This window comes from Nyctibius grandis, chromosome 8 (genome assembly GCF_013368605.1).
Source record: "Nyctibius grandis isolate bNycGra1 chromosome 8, bNycGra1.pri, whole genome shotgun sequence".
NCBI classification, from domain to species: Eukaryota; Metazoa; Chordata; class Aves; order Nyctibiiformes; family Nyctibiidae; genus Nyctibius; species Nyctibius grandis.
In genome coordinates, this window is record NC_090665.1 from 37,256,621 (window position 1) to 37,276,168 (window position 19,548).

The window sequence follows — 19,548 nt, forward strand, 5'->3', positions numbered from 1 at the left end:
AACACGATCTACAATGTGTTTGAGAAAATTTCATTTCTCTGGCTTCTAACTAGAGAGCCTGTTTAGCCTTGAAGACACTAAAAAGCGCCTGTATTCAGCCTTTGGGAGACACTGGCATGGCTACAAATAAACTTTTTAGGTACTGACTCAATGTGAGAGAGAAGTTATACTTGTAAAGACATTGGAAAGAAACTTAAAAATGTAAATGAGCTCTGAGCTGAGACACAATTTTGCCATAGGTTCTTCTGATTTGAAATCAGTTCCCAGTTGCTTTTCCAAAGCCTGTCACCTAAAGACTGGATCAACATAATCCATTCATTTTGGGGCTACATCTTGAATCTATTCAGGAACCAAACCTTATGCAGAATGCAGCACTAGCTGGCTTGTTAAGAACAGCCTCTCATCTCCTAAATCTCCAAGCTATGCCTGAGAAGCTGTCCTGAATAGTAGTATATTTTTGAAGAAGAGGTAATTGGATGATCTAGTGAAAGAAATTTTGGGTAGTGAAGGGCAAGCCAAACTGGAGAGGACAGGGGCTGATGAAAGAAATCAGCAATTTTGGACGACATGCACTGGATCTAAAAAGGAAGAGCTAAAAGGAAATAGTACAGACGTTACATGTCTTTTACATGCTAGAAATACGATGACATGAGAAACTATATCGTAAGCTAGAAAATGTTAATAAATCAGTTCCATAATATACCGCATGCCATCAAATATAGGGTTATTATTTTTACCTAAAGACCAAACTTTATCCTTCACCTTGGTGTTTAATTTCTACTGTAGTATATTTGCCAGTGCTGATCTAAGCTTTCAGTGCACTGCCCTGGAACTACTTTGGGGTGACTCCTATGCATGCAGTCAGGCATTTCATATGAGTCCAAAGGCATCTGAAGAAAAGCTTAGAAAAATACTTTTTCAACTTGAGGCAGAAGGGAGGGAGGGAGGGTGGCAGCATCACTGAGCTAGAACCAGGGAAATCAACCCAAACCAACTTGCACTTTGGCTCGTGTAAAATTAATACAAGGCCCTTGAGCACTCTTTGCAGCCTCCAACTGGAGCAACCAGGTTCTGCCCCCTGGAGAAATATTGATCCAAGACCTGTGTCATTTCCATCAATTTCAAAGCCAAAACTCTGCGTCCTAACTACAAGAGGCTCTTAAAGACAAACTAGAGAATCTGTAGTTCAAAAAATGATGTTATTACTTGTGGAAAAGAGGACTTAACTGGTATGAACAAGGTAAAGGCAGTAATGTGCACCCCCGGGGTTGGGATAAAAATGGAGGATGAATTGCTGTTATTAAGTGGACAATCCCAAAATCACTCCAGTAATTTCTCCACACTCATTTTGGGAATTTCATTTAACACCATATTTATTCATCTAATGGGCATGCCAACTGCTTTTCTGAGTGGCAGGAAACAAGAGATTACTGTAATCTCTGACGAACTGAATATGAAAAATATATCAAATGGGAAGAAGGAAAAATAAAGATGGAGGAAAGAAATACTGCAAATAACACAGAACTTCATTTTCTCCCCACCCCTCTCCAGACTGAATTGGTTTTCATTTTAGGGTGCAGCCCCATAGACACAGTTTACCATGAACTTTTCAACGTTGGTGGTAATATCAGTTATTGGTTTAGAGATAGTTAAAAAATTTACGATAAGTAGATGAAATTTACAGCTATATCCACAGAAAATGTAGCTCCTTGGTATAGATAGTGTAACTCTATCAAGTAGAGCTCTAAGATGCAAGCACTGCCAGCACAGTAATGCCAGTAAGGGGCATGAGGATTTTATGTGAAAGTCATACAGGCCCTCTTACAGACCAAATAATACGTATTTGGTAGTAGGGATTAATTTATTCAGCCAGACAAGAAAGACACTAGCCCAAGAAAAGCAATTATTACTGGTGCAATCTGCATCTATTCTAAGAGACTCTCTGAGCTCATTTCTCTCCATGCAGCAGTTACACCAGTCCACCTGTTCCAGCCCAGTCTGACAGCAGATAACACAGATTAACAGCTCAAAAATGCATTTAATCTTCACATTTTAATCTAACAAAAAACCTAAGAGAAAAAACTCACGTGGTAGAAACTTTCCACAAACTCAGAGAACAATAAAAAAGACAAAACTATGTATGCAATCCACAGAGCCCTGCAGCAGAACCTGAAGCTTCCAAATGCAGGCTATGACAGATGGCCATGGGAGCGAACTTGGAAAGCAAAGGCTTTCAAGGAAGATGGCTGTGGCTTTAAAACTTGCCAGTAATTGGCATGATTGTCAGTGCTAGGAGTCTGTCTCTTGAGCAAGTTCTAGCTGCTGTGTTTACATGCGCACCAGTGCACGTAGGTGTGTGTGTGGCTGGCACGCTGCTTCCCTGCAGAGAAGTATTAATAGCCGCGGGTCAGCTCAGTGCCGCGCATCTCTGCCACAATAGCTGCGCCGGGCAAGAGCTCAAAGAGCTAAAATCACTGATTGCCACAGCCAGCAAAAACCCGTTGTGTAGAAACAATTATATGAGCAAAATTCCATTTTCACTAGCTCTTTTTACTCTGTGGTGTATCTAAACATCAGTACAAAGTGTACCTTAGCAGTCATCACTGCATCCAAAATTAGCAACACTTTGCTGCAAAGGATACCTTGAATCTCTATGAGAAGTATACTCCAGGTATAAACTTGGCAGGGTGATACTGAGCTTCTTATGATGGAAGCATCTTAATTTTTAAACAGCAGTAGCGGGAGGATATTCAGTGAGTAAACGATAGAGCACTGCTCTCCCAACTGATGAAATGAAACACCAAGAAGACACCTTGCTTGCTATTAATGCAAACCAGCCCATCCTTCATTTAGCAACTATTCTTGACAAAAGCTGAAATCACATCATGGTAACAGAATTCAGTTCTCATCCAGGGTAAGAGCATGTTCAGGTTACAGCAAGTTCCTCCTTCTTCCTCTTGACCACAAGTCTCATCCTCATCTGCTCATTACACTAGCCAGCCCACCTTTCCTATCTGCCCCACCGGTTTGGTCTCATTCAAGAAGTTATTACACCAAATCTCTCTGCTCTTTTCTTTACCAGTTCAAAGAATACCCCATTCACTTTGTCTGGTCCATCTGCCATTTGACTAAAGCAAAATTTGCTGATAGGACTTTGTCTATCAAGCTGGCTAACTGCAAAACTTAAGGTCTGTCTCTGTTTTCCAAAAGGTCTAAAGTCAATTTTCTCAATGTCATGTCTCTCATTTGGAGAGGCATTGTTCACACTTCTCACATGGAAAACACAACTGGCACCTTCTCATAGGGAGTCTAACATTATCTAATACAAACCTCCCCTTCGCTAGCAGTAAAAACATTCTCAAGAAGGTAGGAGAAATGTCTGAAAAATACATATAACCAAGGTGCATGGCAAATCTATGACACCAGGCACCTTTTCTGGTACAGCCTGTAAGCTCCATTTGACAGATCAATCCAGCCCATGACTGTGCATCGTCGACATTTATTTCCACCAGCCCAGACTCTTTAGGGATTGACTTTCGATGGCACAGCTTACTGGCTGATAGCAATCTCTTCTCAAGTCCCTTAGTCTTTTTTTTAAAAAAAAAGCAGACCTACCACACAGGCAGCACTGCTTGACTCATCACATTCAGGCTCTGTGTGGAGCAGATTTAATTCCTTTGTATAGAATACTCGATATATTTATCCTGGCACTTGACTTTTTCCTCATGAGACACTATCAGAGTTGTGGCAGCTTTAAAAACCTAAGCTAATTCCATATATACAGAAGGAAAAAGGCTGAGCTGGCAGGATTTACTCTACTGAGGACACATCATCTGTGCTCCCTTCTCTCCTGTACGTTCATAACAGCCTGAGTGGTTTCGAGTGGACCTTGCAGCTTATTCTGATGGTTCTCTCTTCTCCCAGGCAAAAAAGGGGTTGGAAAGAGGAAGAAGACAGTGGGCCTCTGGTGATAATTTCTTTAGTGAAGTCTATTTCTGTCATATAAGATGTGCTCGTGGAGTTGCTCATTTGGTGGTTAAAATCTTCAGCAGGATTTTTATTTTCAAGTGTGTGCCTACAGCTCCCAGAGCCAGGAATGAGAGCTCTGGTATAGTTAACAAACACAGAGGGGTAGGGGGATGGGAACCAACAGCCCACCAATTTCTGTCAGAAGTGTGACAAGCAATATGATTGTCATTTAAAATGTTATGTAGCCAATTCTTCTGTAATATTTCCAAGAAAAGTTGTTCCTGAAAATTTATATGACAGAAGCAGAAAAATATGCAGAAGAATATACGGCATGTTTAGTTTTACTTCCATTATTATTACTATTATTATTATTACATGATTACTAAGGTTGAAATTATGTAACTGAACAACTGATATAAAATTTTCGTAGAAGGGATATAAATGATAAATGACTATGAAACAGATGACCTTTTCTTAACAAAATATCCTATGAATTCTTAAGCTGTAACAATGAGTAAGATCCCAAAGGAAAAGACAGGATGGAAGTCATGAACGTGTCAGAAATTAAATACTAAAGCAAATTTCTGTCACAGTGAGTTCCGGTTGATGAAGCTTTTTAGCGTTTTTAGGACCCAGTTCTTCCCAGCAAGAGTATGAAACAAACATCTCTGAAGTTAGTTCAACACACCATGCAAGTTCACAGTCTGGTACCTTCTCTTTTGACTTGAAGCCCAGTACTACTCTCCAAGTTTCTCTTCATAGTAAGTGTCATTCCGCATCTATCACTAACAGAAGCAAAACTTAAACCATCCCAGGCTGATCATTAGCTTTACTTATTTTTAGCATTACACATAAAAATTTCAGTCCTTTTTAAATTTTTTTCTTACTTTCATATCTGGAAAGAAACTAATATTAAAACATTCATCACATTCTTTGCTTTCTTTGTGCATTTTCAAATTTAGTTATTCGAGTTTTATAAGAACATGGGGTCTCATGATTGGTACGGGTCCTTCCTACGACTGCTCCTAACATGTTTAACAGCTATGCTGTTGCTATTGTTGAAATGGTATGTGCCTTATCTTACAGTCAGATAGCACATCGCACAGCCTGTATTTCTGCTGCTTATGTTAGTTTTCCTCTATACTTCAGATGATGTTGTTTTTAATGCAATTAATTAATTCTGTTAAAAAAAAAAAGAAAAAGGACTACACAAATATGTATAAGGTCTGTAGCCCCCTCCTATTTTTATTTATATCTGGGATATTTCATTTGTGGAAACCTCCACTCATTTCAGTTGAGTTCTACCACAGAACTTCTGGCAAAAAGAAAAAAAAAAAAAGAGACTAGACTTAGGCTGTATGTTCACACGTATATGTGGCTGTGTGTGCCACAAGTGGTAAGCAATTAATGCTTGTATACTAGTTTGTTCAGGTTACAGGACAAAATGCAAAATGGTATGTGATAATATGAACAAAATTTATTTCTTCGATGTCAACACAGTATTGATGGGGTTTTCAGTTACAATAAGATTTTAAAAAAAAATCTTAACCTCTGCAATGCATGTTCCTTTTATTCGGTGCTCATCACTATCCTATGAGATTTTTCAACGTTCATGGCACAAAGGCTCTTATCTCCCTCAGAATTCATTTTAGATTAAGCCATTAGATCTCACAGATGCAGTTTAATGTAGGGATTTTAGGTCATCTCAAAACTTACCCTTTTCCAAGAACAGTTTTAATCTTTGCATAGTACTTGAATATACTTCTTATAATTATGTTTCAAGTGTTATTGCAGCTATATTTCAGATTTTACATATGTAAGAAAATGCTATATTATTTTAATACTGGCGGTAGAGTAAAAATCTATTCAATATTCACCTTTCAAGAAGCACAATCAAATATCCAAGAACACTATTAGACTTGCCTAGCATAAAGTTTCAAACTGCTAATGGGTTTTAAATTGATGTCATAATGCTGCAATTTAAATACATAATGTTCATTAATTTTGCCAGAACTCTTCTCAGAGTAGGAATGGTACAAAAGGAGGAGGAAGGCTATATTTTCTATACCTGCTTCTTTTTATCTGCTTGCCTGTTTTTGATACACAGGAAGAATCATTACATCAGCTTAGGGCAGGGAGTGAAGTTTACTGAAGTGACAATAGGTTTCAATCAGGTAACCACTGTGGAGTTGTATCAAGGTAGTATTGTCTATGGAAAAATACCAGGAATAGGACAAAAGTAACTAACACATGATAGACATGACATTTCTTAAAGATGGATTTCATGGGACCTATCACCAAAAATCCATAGCTACAAAGTAGAGGAAATAAGGGACAGAAAGGTCATCTTGCCCATACACCTTCTTTTCACTGAAAGGTCAAAATTCATGTACTTGAGCAAGAGAGCAACACTGCAAATCAGGCAGCCATAGTCTCTCACAAATCTTAGGGATCCCTCTCAGATGTGGACATTGAAAAGGGAAGAGATCCCATTGTGGAGGACTACTAAGGGATCCCCTTCTCTTGAGGGGAAGGAGGGCCAGCAGTGAATGAAAATTTTCAGGTGAAGAATCAGCTATTTCAGAAATATCTCGAAAAGTAAAACTAAAATGTGTCTAGACATAATGGGCCAGTATAGTACAACACTTCACATCTATTTATATTTCAAATATAGTATGTTTACTGTAAATAAAGTCAGTTTTTTCAAAGCTGTTGCTATAGCTACAAATCAAGGAAACCATAGCAACAACCCTGTATTATGTACAGCCTTAATTAGGGATTAAGTTATGTCTCTCTCTGGATTTTGTATTAAATACTCCCACACAATCTAGTTATAGTAATCTTAAAATTTTTTTCAGACTTTTTAGTGATAAAAATTCCATAGTATTATACTGTTAAGTCAAATACTCAACACCCTTGAAATATCTTTACTGCATTATTTTGATCATACCTAATAATACACACATCACTGTTTTTTACTTGAGATAAACACAGATGTTCATATCACCTTATTTCCTGATATTCTTTAATACAAATCATTGATCACTTCAGCTTTAACCACTAGGTAATTGATTTTCCATCATCTCATAAGGTTTTTAAGTCTCACTCACTCAGTCTTACAGCAAAAGAAATCAGCTCCTTCTAACTTCAGCTTTTTTCCCTATGAATTAAAGTCTTGGGGTTTTTTTTCCTCAGAAAGTAAGTAGGCAAGGGAGGGACAGGAATGGTACAGTAGTAGTTCATCTAGATTTTCTAGCTTCCCTGTCATGTCAGATGACTGACTGGTTTGGTGGTAAATTACTCTAATTACTCTGTTTTGGTGACTTGTATATGTACTATTTAAGTAAACTGAGAAATTGGGATTAGAGAGCCCTGGCATGCTGCATGCAGCTAGGCCTCAGAGTGGAGCCTGAGAGGAACAGGTAAAGGAGAACAGAGAACAAAGGTGAAGAAAAGAAGGAGAAGGAGGTTGGAAGTGGCTAAGAAACAGGAGGAATTGCTATTGGACAGCAGGGGACACGTAGGATCCACTGTGGTGACAGTCTTCAAAGGACATCCTAGAAGACCGTGAACACATTCAACAGGTGTGCATAGATTCTCTCAACAAAACAGAAAAGAGAGTATCAAAATTAATGTCTTTAAAAGCCTTCTTCCCTATCTTCCCTTCCATTGCATAGTTTTCTGATAATTCATTATGGCATAGTTTCCCCATCTTTTGGTCCTTGGCCATTGATGAGATGGCGTGTGTTCCATTTTGCAAAAACCTTGGCCACATTTGTTTAGAGTATTAGCTGCACTCACAGACTAGACCTTCTGCTTATCTTACATACCATAGCAGCATAAAAAAATAGAAAATAATAGCTTAATTTATGAAATGAGCAGAAATTCAGTGTATTTGGCGCTTACAGAAATAAGTGATCAGTGGTTTTAGTCTCCATGAACAATTGAGAATTGCTGGCGATTGTAATGCAACTAGTATGCAAATGCATTTTTTATAAAGCAATCTGTGTTATAAAAATTGTAGTCTGAGAAAGCGATGAGTGTGAGTTAGGAACATGAGCCGTGTAAAAGCTTTTCACATGGGCAGCAAAATAATACTTCCCTCGCACAGGGAATAATTAAGTCAGAAGATAGTGCATTCACAATTAACAAGGCATGTTCATTACCACTTTAATTAGCAAATATTAATGTAATCTGCAAATCAAGGGGGAAAACAATTACAATACTAAGTTGAAGGAGTCCTTCATGACCTAAGTTAAATTGAGACAAATGTCTTACTAATCAGTACTGGTCACCAACTTTCAGGACATTCATTTCCATTTACTGTTAGAACTTCCAAGCGTGTTATCAAATTTAAGAATGAATCAAGGCTCCCACAAGCTACATCTAACCTCTGATGAAGGCAATGGCGAATAAAAATGGATTAGCATGCTCCTCTCCAGTTATCAGTTCAGACTGATAGTGATCAAGTGACCGTGGCAGCTCTATCTCATTCAGATTCCACACCTGCTGCTGTGGCAATAACCCAAGGAACATGCAGAACACACTGCCCTCTCATTTTTAGTGGGTTCCTGGTTCTTTTGCGTTATCCAGACATGCTGGATGGACCCTTAGCCCTTTTGAACGCAACAGCAGTCCCGATTTCACCGGGACTAGGATTCACACCCTGACTCAAACATATTTCCTTTCAGGTGCCTGTCCTTTTTCTGCTCTGGAGATAATGTACTTTAGCCTCCGATATACTTCATCTTACACGGACAACAATTAAAAGATACAGAAGTTTAAAAAAAGCTGCCTCCTAAAAACTATAACCCTCTCTCATTCTGACTTTCATATTTAACACTCTAAAGGTAAAATAATAACTAACTTGTCCAATACACTTATAGGACTGAATATCATGAAGTGGAAAAGTATTTTCATTTTCTATAAAAGCTGTTACGTGAATGAATTTCAGACATTAATATTTGCAATTTTATAAAGAAAAATAAGTAGCAGTAAGTGGAAGTCTGATAGTATTTCTCATGACTGACTGCTCTAACTGATCCAAAACAACTTTTAGAAAAAGTTCGTTTTTTTATATTAGCTTATTTTGTAAGTTTGCATCTGTTACAAATAGTACACAAACAGAGAGAGAGGGAAAGAGTCTGAGGAAAAAGCACCACCACTACCACCAAAACCCAACAATGTCGTTAGATATTTTGCCAACTAAGTTTAAAGCAGGAGTCCCTGTAAAGTGAAATTTTATCACACAAGTATTTTTATCACACAGCTAGTATTTTGCAAAGCAGATACAGGCCAAAGCATTTTAAAAAACAGACTGGAAATATATACCTGGCTTTCAAATAGCTACCAACTGTTAATATAATAGTTCCAGAAAAATCCAATAAACCTCTAGCTCTATAACTTTTCTACACTTTCGTTCATTTCACAAATCATTCCCTTTTCCTTTTCCATGCACATACAAATGCAAATAAACTACTTCTTCCTCAGGTATCCCAGGCAAAATTAAACATTTTTAGGTCTTTATTAAAAACACAAATAAGAAAATTTCTTTTTGAGTTAAAGGGAAAGAAGGCTTGAAATTAATCTGAAAAATTCTATTGCTTGTATAAATATCAGTTCTCACTGCAACCAAGCAGGATTTTGAGGCCAGCCCACTGCTCTCTCCAATGCAGATATGACAAAATTTTAAAAATTCAATGGTCATTTAAATGGTAGCACACTTTAAAAAGACACTTTGCTCGGAAACATTGCTTGCTTTAGTTTTTACACTGGTCAGGTTGGTAGAAAAACAGTTCTGTATATCAGAGAAAGAGAAGTCAACTGGTTTATTTTGCTGTGCTCTTGATACCAGGTCTTACCTCTTGTGTTTTCACGTTTATATATCCATAATGAGTTCTCAAAGGCTGCCTTTGGCCATTTGAAAATGGTATCCATTTGACACTGTTTTGTCCAAAGCAGTTTAGGATCAAAGGGAAAGTTACTTCATTTGTGAGACGAACGATGATCAGACAGAGGAATGCTGCAATGAAACTCACAGCAACAACAGACTTTCTCTGTAATGAAAAGAAGAAAGAAAATAAATTATTAAAATTAAGAATTGGTTTTAATAAAAAAAACATGTCTTCTACTGTAGGATGAAGGAAGAACACTTTAGAAAGCTTTATGTTAAATTATTTTTATGGTAGTCACCTCGCTGCAGGAGCGCAATGAGACAGGTGACTGGATCATTTTGTTTCAATAAATTTGCATTTCAGAGGTTTTGAGAGTTTTTTTTACAATTGGTTGGAAATGGATCAGTTTTGCTCAATGTATTTGGAATGACCATTTTTATGTAAACTTTCACACCGAAGTCTCCATTCAAAATCGTCAGTGCTCTAGACATGACAAACACACAAAGGGAAAATGCCATCTGCAGCTGTACCACACAGAGTTTATTGTGAAGAAGATGATCACTACAGATTGTATTTATTGTGCACTAATTTTAAATCATTCCTGTGCAACAGAACTAATACTCTAACCTTAAATATTTTAGAATAAATTGCCGGTGAAGTCAGCATGATATTCTGCTTTATTCCAGGTTCACAAATTTACAAAGCGAGGCATTATTATCTCAGACAAGATGACCTCCATTGTTAATAATGTAACAGATCTGAAGCCTGTACCTAATTAGCCTTTGCTTTCCACCTCTAACCTATCCAGTTGGTTGGACTGGTTAATGTAACTACAGAAAGATATCAACTTTTTCCCTGGGTAACTCCCCAGTTTGCAGAAGAAAAACTTATAAGAAATATGGTGTTTCCCTCATTTTTAGCTATTTTTTAAATACTGCAGTCAATTACTTCTAAACAAATTACTCAAGGATAAAACATTTTAGTTGATATATGTAAAGTTTCCAGCTATGATACTCTATCATAAAGGTTATTTTAAAATTTTCCCTGACGGAATGGAATAATGATCATTTACAGGTGTTTTTGCTGTACTTTAATTACATTCTAGCTTTACCTGTTTTGCCACAGTTTAATCACCCTACTGAAAGTAATTCTATCCCTCTAAACAGTCATATATACAGAAAATAGAGGGGAAAAATTGTTTACCTAAGGGTCTACATAAATATATAGTAACATTTCATGCTGGATGGTAGAATCTCATCTCCCCAATTCCTGTCTACGAATAACACCAACTAACAAGAACCAGCAGAATACACATTTAAGACCACTTTTGTACATGATGGCAATAAGATCGCAAGTGCTGCAAGGGCACTGGAGGGGTGAAAAGGGAGCTCTGATTGCAACCATATAAGATGAATCTGTTCTTTGCCTGGAGGTTCATTTGACAGTCTGCAGGAACTAAAGTTCAAAATGTTGAGCAGAAGAAACAACGATAGTTACACAGCAAACATACTGGGAAAGATGTAGACAAAGTTTTACTGAACATGAGTGCACGAGGCCTACGTGCCCATGCACAAGGCCTGTAGGCACCGCTGCCATGCTTCAGTTCAGTTTCTGGACACAGAAAACAGTAGGAATTGCAAAGAGCACACAGAAAATTTGAAGGGATATTACTGCATTCGCATACACAAGAGTTAACAAAATAGCATGTTATGGGGGTCAATTGCATGGCTCTATCTGTTTTCATGTATTAGGAGGCTTCAATTTATAAGATAAAAGCAACAAAAGACTGAGATGGAAAACTTGGGTGAATGAGGTCACTGTGAGGAGAAAAGGAAGAGGATGATGAAGAAGAAAAGTATCATGGCAATGTGATTCAGTGAGGAATCGTAGTCAGCTAATGTCTGTGCAGTATAAAATTAAACCCAGCAAATCTTCAGAGGGCAGCGCAGCAGCCGCAACCCAATCACGGCTTTCAGAATGGATGTAAGACACTGCACTTTTCATCAACTGCATTATAACAGGTTTACATTAAATTGCAATAAACTGGCTGGGGAGCACTTCTGTGTCATTTCTCTTTGTACCAGATGGAGTCAGAAATGTTTAGCTATATATCAGGGGCTTGAAAGTATTAAGAGGAGCCAAGATGTGCAGTGAGAGTCACAATTGTAAAGCAATGAGCAGGAGCATGGATTAGTTATATTATTTATTGCAAATCTGAATAAAAATATTGCAACCATTTAATGGGGAATCTATAGTCTCACGCCACTACATGGACATGCTTCAATGAAAGCATCCACAGAAGGAAGCAGCAATACTGCCCTGTGTGATGCCACTGCCTGATTTCCACATAGCCTATCTTCCTGGTTTGTTGAATACCTTTTTTTTAGTTTCCTTTATTTTGTGCAGATATGTTCTAAACTTGAAAATGTTGCAATCAACTTTAGAACAGCTCCCTGTGAGAAGCAGACAAAGAGCCTCTGCCCCAAAAAGAAATCAGACTGTGTAGCTAGATTTCTTGACTTGCATTAGGATGCCATCCAATTTTCATATTCCTTCTCTTTAAATATGATGTACTAAAGGAGGGAACATGCAATGAGAGAAAGGAATTTTTGAACCAGAAAGCAATCAATGCATCTGTTATAACTGTTTTGGAAAAAATTGTAGCCATATGCAAACACGATGCCTACTTACCAAATTGTACAAAGGAAGCTTGTGTTAAGGATTCAGTTCCCCAGTAATTTTTGTTAAAGCATTCTCCAAGGGAAAGACTATTATAAATTGGAATTTCAGTGGCTGTATAAATTTCACTGGAAAAATATTAAAAAACAACAAAGCAGCCACTTATTGTAATTTTAGCCTTCTTAAGCATCAAGTGAGGCAGATTGCTCAGTGGTCAAGAGTATTCTAAGGGGCACCTCTAAAGTAATTTGTTTCCCCTTAAGTTCCTCTCTCCTTTACCTGCTCAAGAAAAAAAAAAATACAGGTGCTCTTTGTCAGTAAGTGCTTCTTGTAAAACCACCCTTTCTGCAGATAAATGGATTTTGTTATCTTTCCTCTGATAAAATTTAGCATTGGAGACTCCAGGAACTCTACATGACATTAGGATATGACAGAGAAGTATGAAGCTATATACAGGGATGAATACCATACTCTAATTTGTCTCAAAATTTGTCTGCATGAACATTTTAAATACTTACACATCCTACCATTTGGGAGAGCTAAACCAACACTAATTAGCAAGTCTGAACAGAAACAAATCTTATTCCTTCTTAATTTTCTGTTGTCATGAATGCAAATAGTCTCTTAACGAAAGAAACATCCTTGGTATAGATCTCAATCAATATTTATATTTTTCTAGCTAATTTAATGTAGATATTTTTATGTTGCCAACATTTAAATAAAAAAATTTATATTCAGTTATAAACATTTTATACATATTCAGCAAGGACTAAACAATAAGCCACAATTTAAACAGTTTCTTAGCTGTATGACTTGCATGGTATATTAGCTTTTGTAATATTTTACTTCATTCACTATAGTACATGACTAGTCTAGACAACAGTTGCAAGAAGAAAATTACCATAGTTACGAATACAGGATCCTATAGCAGAAGAGTGATGGAGTTTAGTATTTGTTAATGACACTAAGTCTAAGTAGGTGCTCATTCAGGGTTTAAAAAAAAAAAAAAAAGATACACAAGTGGACACACTTCAGATCAGAGCACATGTAGTGCAGTACCTGGCACCCTGCTGGGCAGAAAGCACAACTAGAACTAAACAGTTTCTTCTCAACCCTTTTTACTCAGTTCTCATAATAATATAATACCAAGTCTCGGTTTCAGTTATTTCTCAGACACCAGGCTCTTTCTGTCTAGTGTGTACATCAAAATCAATAAGCAGTAGGCATGATTCATACTTCTAAGGCTTGAATTTATATTTACATTCTTAAAATAAGAATTGAAACAAAACCAGGAGTGTCATATTACTATGCTGGTTAGGATGTCATTAAAAACTTCATGGAAATAAAACAATAACAACAGTACTTTTATGAGGGGGTATATATATTTGGCAACATGGTTCCTAACACTCTTTATAACCTTCCTTTCATGTGTTTTTGGCCATTTGCCAGTGCCAGGGTGATTCATTAGCTTCAGTTTGGCAAGAACTTGGCAGTCTGAACAAGTTTTAGTCATCTTTCTTTCATAATCTGTTCAGAAGTGTGGAGATGACAAGACCATTTTTATAGGTCAATAACGCCTGATAGAATAACAAGACACAAATATTTTTTGTGCTGTATACAGTTGTCTAGCAGGGAGGAAGAAAGGAAATATTTTCAGTGTAAGAAGATAATTTCATAAGTTGTAAATTTTACTGAGGTATGTAGTAAGTATCTTTATTCTACTTTCTAGCTCAACAGCAACACCCTGACACTTAGAATGTCTTACATGACAGAGATGATCAAACCACATTACAAGCAGTCATAAATACCCATCCTAGTGAGATTAACAGTAAAAAACCATTTCACAGATACATAAACTGAGGCTGAAAGCAATTTCCCTAAGATCACAAAGAAATCGAGAAGCTAGTCCTAAACTTTTATTCTAGAACTATGTTGTTTCTCAGGTTTATTGTTTCTATTATAACTGCCTGCCCGAATTTGTTAAGTGCCAAAGTTTAATACATTATGGAAGACTCTAGTAAAGAACCCTTGGAACCAGTGAAGTTCCATGCCCCAAACAGTAATTGAACATAAACCTTTCCTCAGAAATTGACTTTTTTTTACAGTATTCATTTTTTCCTGTTATTTTCATGGATACATGATAACACTGCACTTTGAAGGACAAATCAAAGGTAGATACTTACACAAGGGCTTTGAGTCTCTTAGATGACACAATATGCAGTAATATTGTATTAGTTTCACAATCCCTACCTTTATGAACATACTGAATAACTCAGTCACTTTTTAAAATATCTCTGCACATTATACTACTTTTATTATAGGACTGATGCTGGGTTTCAGGTTTTTTACTCAAGTATAATACCAACTGAAACAATAATGGCTACACTTACTGAATCAGTTTCATTTTGTAGACCACTATATGTAACAACTAGTTTTATTTAATTTTCTCTTTTATAGTCTTGAGCATCCTCTTTGAATGCTGCTTTCTGTTACAACAGAGCATAAAATGAAATTCTTTCAGCACACTAGTTCAGCATACCTTGCTGATTTCACTGGTATTGGAAATAAATATGCCTTTCAGCTATTTCTTTTCTCCTGCACCTCCCTTTAACAGAGCTGCTGGAGGGATACTCAGGCAGGGGTCCTAGAAGTTTTCAAAGAGGGACCAGGGCTATATAGCAAAGATCCTTTTAGAAATAGACATGTGTCAAGCAACATTTGCATAAAATCGGTAGCTGAAGATTTACTTTGTTCTCCCCAGAACCAAAAGTTAACCCAAATGTGTTCAAGGCTCCACAGGAGATGGCTGTCAACGTTTCTCCCTCAGGAGAAGAGAAGAAAGCAGGTAAGGGGTTATATCAGAAGTGAGATCTGGTTTGGGTTCAAAAACCAGTAAAATTAAGATTAAAGCAAAATTTATTTCATTTCTAGAAAAGGGCACCTTTGCTAAACTGGAATGTAAGCAGCCAGAAAGCTGAGGAGTAAGAGCAGAAATAAAGTTCAGTGATGGAGAAGCAAGGCAAGAAATGCAACATATATAAAAATAGATAGAAGAGATACAATGAAAGAAACACATGACTTTTAGCCTTCTATATGGCCTGGAAAGTATTTCTTCTAAGAACGTACTCTGAATAAGGACTGTGTTCATAGCTTATGTTGTTTGAGAAGGCACGAATAGAAGACACATTACTTCTTGCATACCTCCTCTGTAGGAGCTCTGGCCTTTTTTATAGCTAAGGCAGCTGAAGACCTCTCAAGAACACAGCTCATTGTACCTCTTTTATTTTTGTCAGTTGTTGAAAACTTGTTACATAATTCAGTTTTCACCATGATTCACAGTGCAGTCCCATATGAACGGTGGTGTTATCTAGGTTCACAACAGCTCGACACAGTGTTTTTCACAGCAAAATAAAATTCAAACTTCTCCTTAATTAAAGCCAAAAATCTGCAGAGTGCTTAGGCTCACTGGGGTAAGACCTGCCAATGAACAACAACAGGAATCAACACTATCTTGTCCAAACAACTGATATAGCAGCAGCAGCAGTGGCCTATATTAAAAGCCTTCATTGCTTACATATAGGAGGATTATTGCTATTGACATTTAGTGTCAGGTAACTGCATAACTTTTATTACATACAACATTCCCATCAGAAATAGCACACATATTTGGGCAATAAAATGAAATTATGTAAGGTGAAGAACTTCAAAGTTTCAGGAAGTAACTGTTGAATTATTTTGAAGGTCTCACATATGCTATCATGCATAAGAAGTTACTACATTTGAAAAGTCCCAGTGATTCTGAGCCCTTCAAATTGCAAAGTGTTGCCAGATTTCAAGAATTAATCTGCATCACTATTACTTCTTGCCCTAAACTCAAAGCCTGATAAGAAGGAGCATTTTTTTGTCTGGAGATATTCTTATCCCTTAAAGTGATTTCAGGCTTTCCAGCACTTTGAGTTTTCCATGTCCTATAGTGATTGTTTCTCACACTCACTTCCTGCTTACCCGAAGCTGAATTTGTATTTCCTTCAGCAGTCTACTTCTGGCCTAGGGTTCCCTGTGCAAATAGCCTCTACTCCCAACAAGGCACAAAGACATCATTAGCACAGCTCCAATTTTCACAAACCACAAAGTCACAGTACCACCAAGGCAACTTCTGAGCAAGGCATGTCTTCTGCCAGTCTGCTACTTCATTTTATGCTGCAACTGAGAGCTGTCTAGTAGCTTAAGAGATCTAGCCCATTAAAATGCCCATGGCAGAGAAGCATACTTTAAATAAGGTTGTTGATTTTTCATTCTATAAGATCTGTTAAGAATATTTAATCTAAAACTGCTGCTACTGATTCATTGATGTCCTTCACTAGGGTGAACTTCATCAGTAGCTGTAGATGCATATTATATAAATACTGATGTAGTCTCTGCATGATAAAGTAGTATTAAAAAAAGAAAAAAGCCTCTGCAGTACAGCTCTCAAATGGTGCTTTTTTGTTTTTTACTCTGGATTATTGCCCAGCTCTTCTTATCAATAGCTTGGCAAGCTTTCAGACACACACACAGGCTGACGTACGCGTCCCTATAACAGAACTGCTGGTACAAGCATTTGTGATCTTTCAATCTGGCAGTTGGTTGTTACTACTTATTGAAGCACCACCTGATTGTAGCTCTTTTTCACCTGCTGATAAAAAGGTCAAAGAAAAAAACACCTATATGTGAGTATTAACTCTTACCCTGCCAGATATACCTTACATAGATGACCCCTCTCTCTCTCCTCCATAGAAATATATAAAGATTCATGATAAGCAACATCCTAAGAATGAATCCCTAATTGAGCAGTTTTCACAAGCATTCTGTGAGACACCCTATAACTACCAGCGTTTTCATGAAAAAATCTCTTTCAAAAAGCTGATTCTTTCAACCAGAAATAGACTCAAAAATGCATAAACCAGAAGAAAATCGACAACAAAAAGCTCCACAGATGCATCAGGAAAGATTCTTAGAAGAAATAAAATAACAGCAGACCTCTGGTCTGCAGATCTCTATATATGAAAAAAGATGTAGTTATTAAAAGCCTATTACAGTTCTTTGTTATTTTATATGAAATAGCAGAAATACTCAACTTCTTGTTTCAAAAACCCACAGAAAAGGGAATATGATGGCTTCTAAAGTGAAAGTGAGATAAATTCAATTTCTGCTCCTAGCAGTAAAATGTTCAGTGCGTTTGGTAGGCAGCAGGAGGAATGGATGTTAGTCACATACCGATATGTTTAGCAAATGCTACACTGGGATGTAACCTCCAGAAGTACTAACTTCTAGAGAAGAACAAAAAAAACAAACCACAAACTTAAACATGTGACAGCAGCCCAGGGCCAGAAAAAAATAAAGTAAATAAAACGTCGTAACAACCCCGTATTCTCAGGCTGCATGTCTGTGAAGAAAATGCCTTTTGCTGGAAACCTTCACTTGCCTACAGCTCACTTCTACCTGTTGGGTAAAGTTTATGCTACAGAGCAAAAACCGTATAACCAGAAATTCACACAGTGAAATGTAATTGCCTACCACCATCTGGGCAAGCCCAAACTTCCTCCATTAAATTTTCTTCCATAAAGATCCCTGACTGCCATGCTGGACTTGAAGCTAACAAAAATTGGCCCCATGCCTCACTTTCCTTCTAAAAGCCAGATAACGCTGGAAGACAAAAGAGATCTTGCCCAGTCTGTGACTTGGCAGATCTCTTGCTTTGGCTCTTCACAGCAGCTTCATCCCATACTGCTCTTTGGGAGGTCAGCACTTTTGGAAAGTTGCTCTGTATGCTCTCTCTGCCACCGTGTATGCAGCGCACATGCTATTCAGAAGCATGAAAAGGAAAACAGAAGCAGGTGGTCATTATTCCTTTCAGTCTCATGTTAGGCACCCTCAGACAGCCAGCACACCCTAAGACAATATAGATTAATCATTTGTCCCAGTGGCAGGGATGCAAACACTGTTTAGCATGGGGAGGCACATGGGCTCTTTCAAGGTCTGGCTGAATGGTTGGGCTCTGCTCTGAAAGATAACGTACAAGTCCTGAATATAAGGGTTAGAGAACTCTTTCAAAACCATTAGGCAAAGGTCCAAATTCAGAGAGCAGAAAGACAAGTTTTTTGTTTGTCTTCCCCAAAAAAAGGAGGACCACTCTGAATTAGAAAGAAGCTGTTCTTCAGCAGAGGTGATGCTCCTCAGCCAGCCTGCAGGAAGTCTTTTGTATGCCACTATTTCTGTGGCATACAACCCTTCAGGGCAGCAAACATTTAAGCAAATGGAGGCATGTGAAGAATGTGGTATTTGGTGGGATGGTCACATTAGGGTTCATTCTATCTGATGAGTTCATTTTCCAGTGCAAGAGCAACATGCCATCTGTGGGATATACACTGAATTTGTTTCTAGGGTGGGTTTTTTAGGGGGTTGGTTTTGGATGAAGGTATGCAGAACTCAGCAAGGCACTTTTTATAGTATACATTAACAATCATATTATTATCACAGCACTACAGCATAGAGCTTTCAATCTAGGATGCAGATCAACTGTGTTAAACACTGTACGCTCACAGCGCAGACCCAACAATTTCATGATCTAAATGAAAAATAGAAAGCAGGCCTGTGTTTCAAATCTCATTTGTAGAATGGGCTGAGCCCATTAAGTACAATTGTATTCTTTTTACATGTAGGAGTCTGTTCGTTATTCATCCTTGGTTAACATGAACAAGAGGTTATCAGAAGTTGCCACAAGGGAGACTCTCCAGATACCAAAGAATATGCAGCATTATAGTTACAGAACATAATGACTGCTCACATACTGCTCAACAAGTTTATAACATACCCCTCAGTTGACTAGGGAGCTCCTTAAATCAGAGCACTGAAACTCAATAAAAGCACTGATTAAGGTAGTGGCCTCAATTTCATTATGAGCTTTATTGATCGTGTCTTCTCTTTACAAAAACAAAACCAAAAACCAACACAGGTGTCCACAAAG

General features: G+C 37.5%; 1 protein-coding gene across 2 annotated transcripts in view; it reads right to left on the reverse strand.

The window, feature by feature from the left end:
* ST6GALNAC3 (ST6 N-acetylgalactosaminide alpha-2,6-sialyltransferase 3) overlaps positions 1–15,812 on the reverse strand; it is a 121,413-nt gene extending 105,601 nt beyond the window's left edge. For both annotated transcript variants that reach the window (XM_068406894.1, XM_068406893.1), the window contains exons 1-2: positions 15,793–15,812; positions 9,831–10,023 (exon numbers count right to left, since the gene is read on the reverse strand). In XM_068406894.1, the coding sequence (XP_068262995.1) occupies positions 9,831–10,023; positions 15,793–15,812 (213 nt within the window). The remainder of the gene's footprint in view (positions 1–9,830; positions 10,024–15,792) is intronic.
* Positions 15,813–19,548: the final 3,736 nt, after the last annotated feature.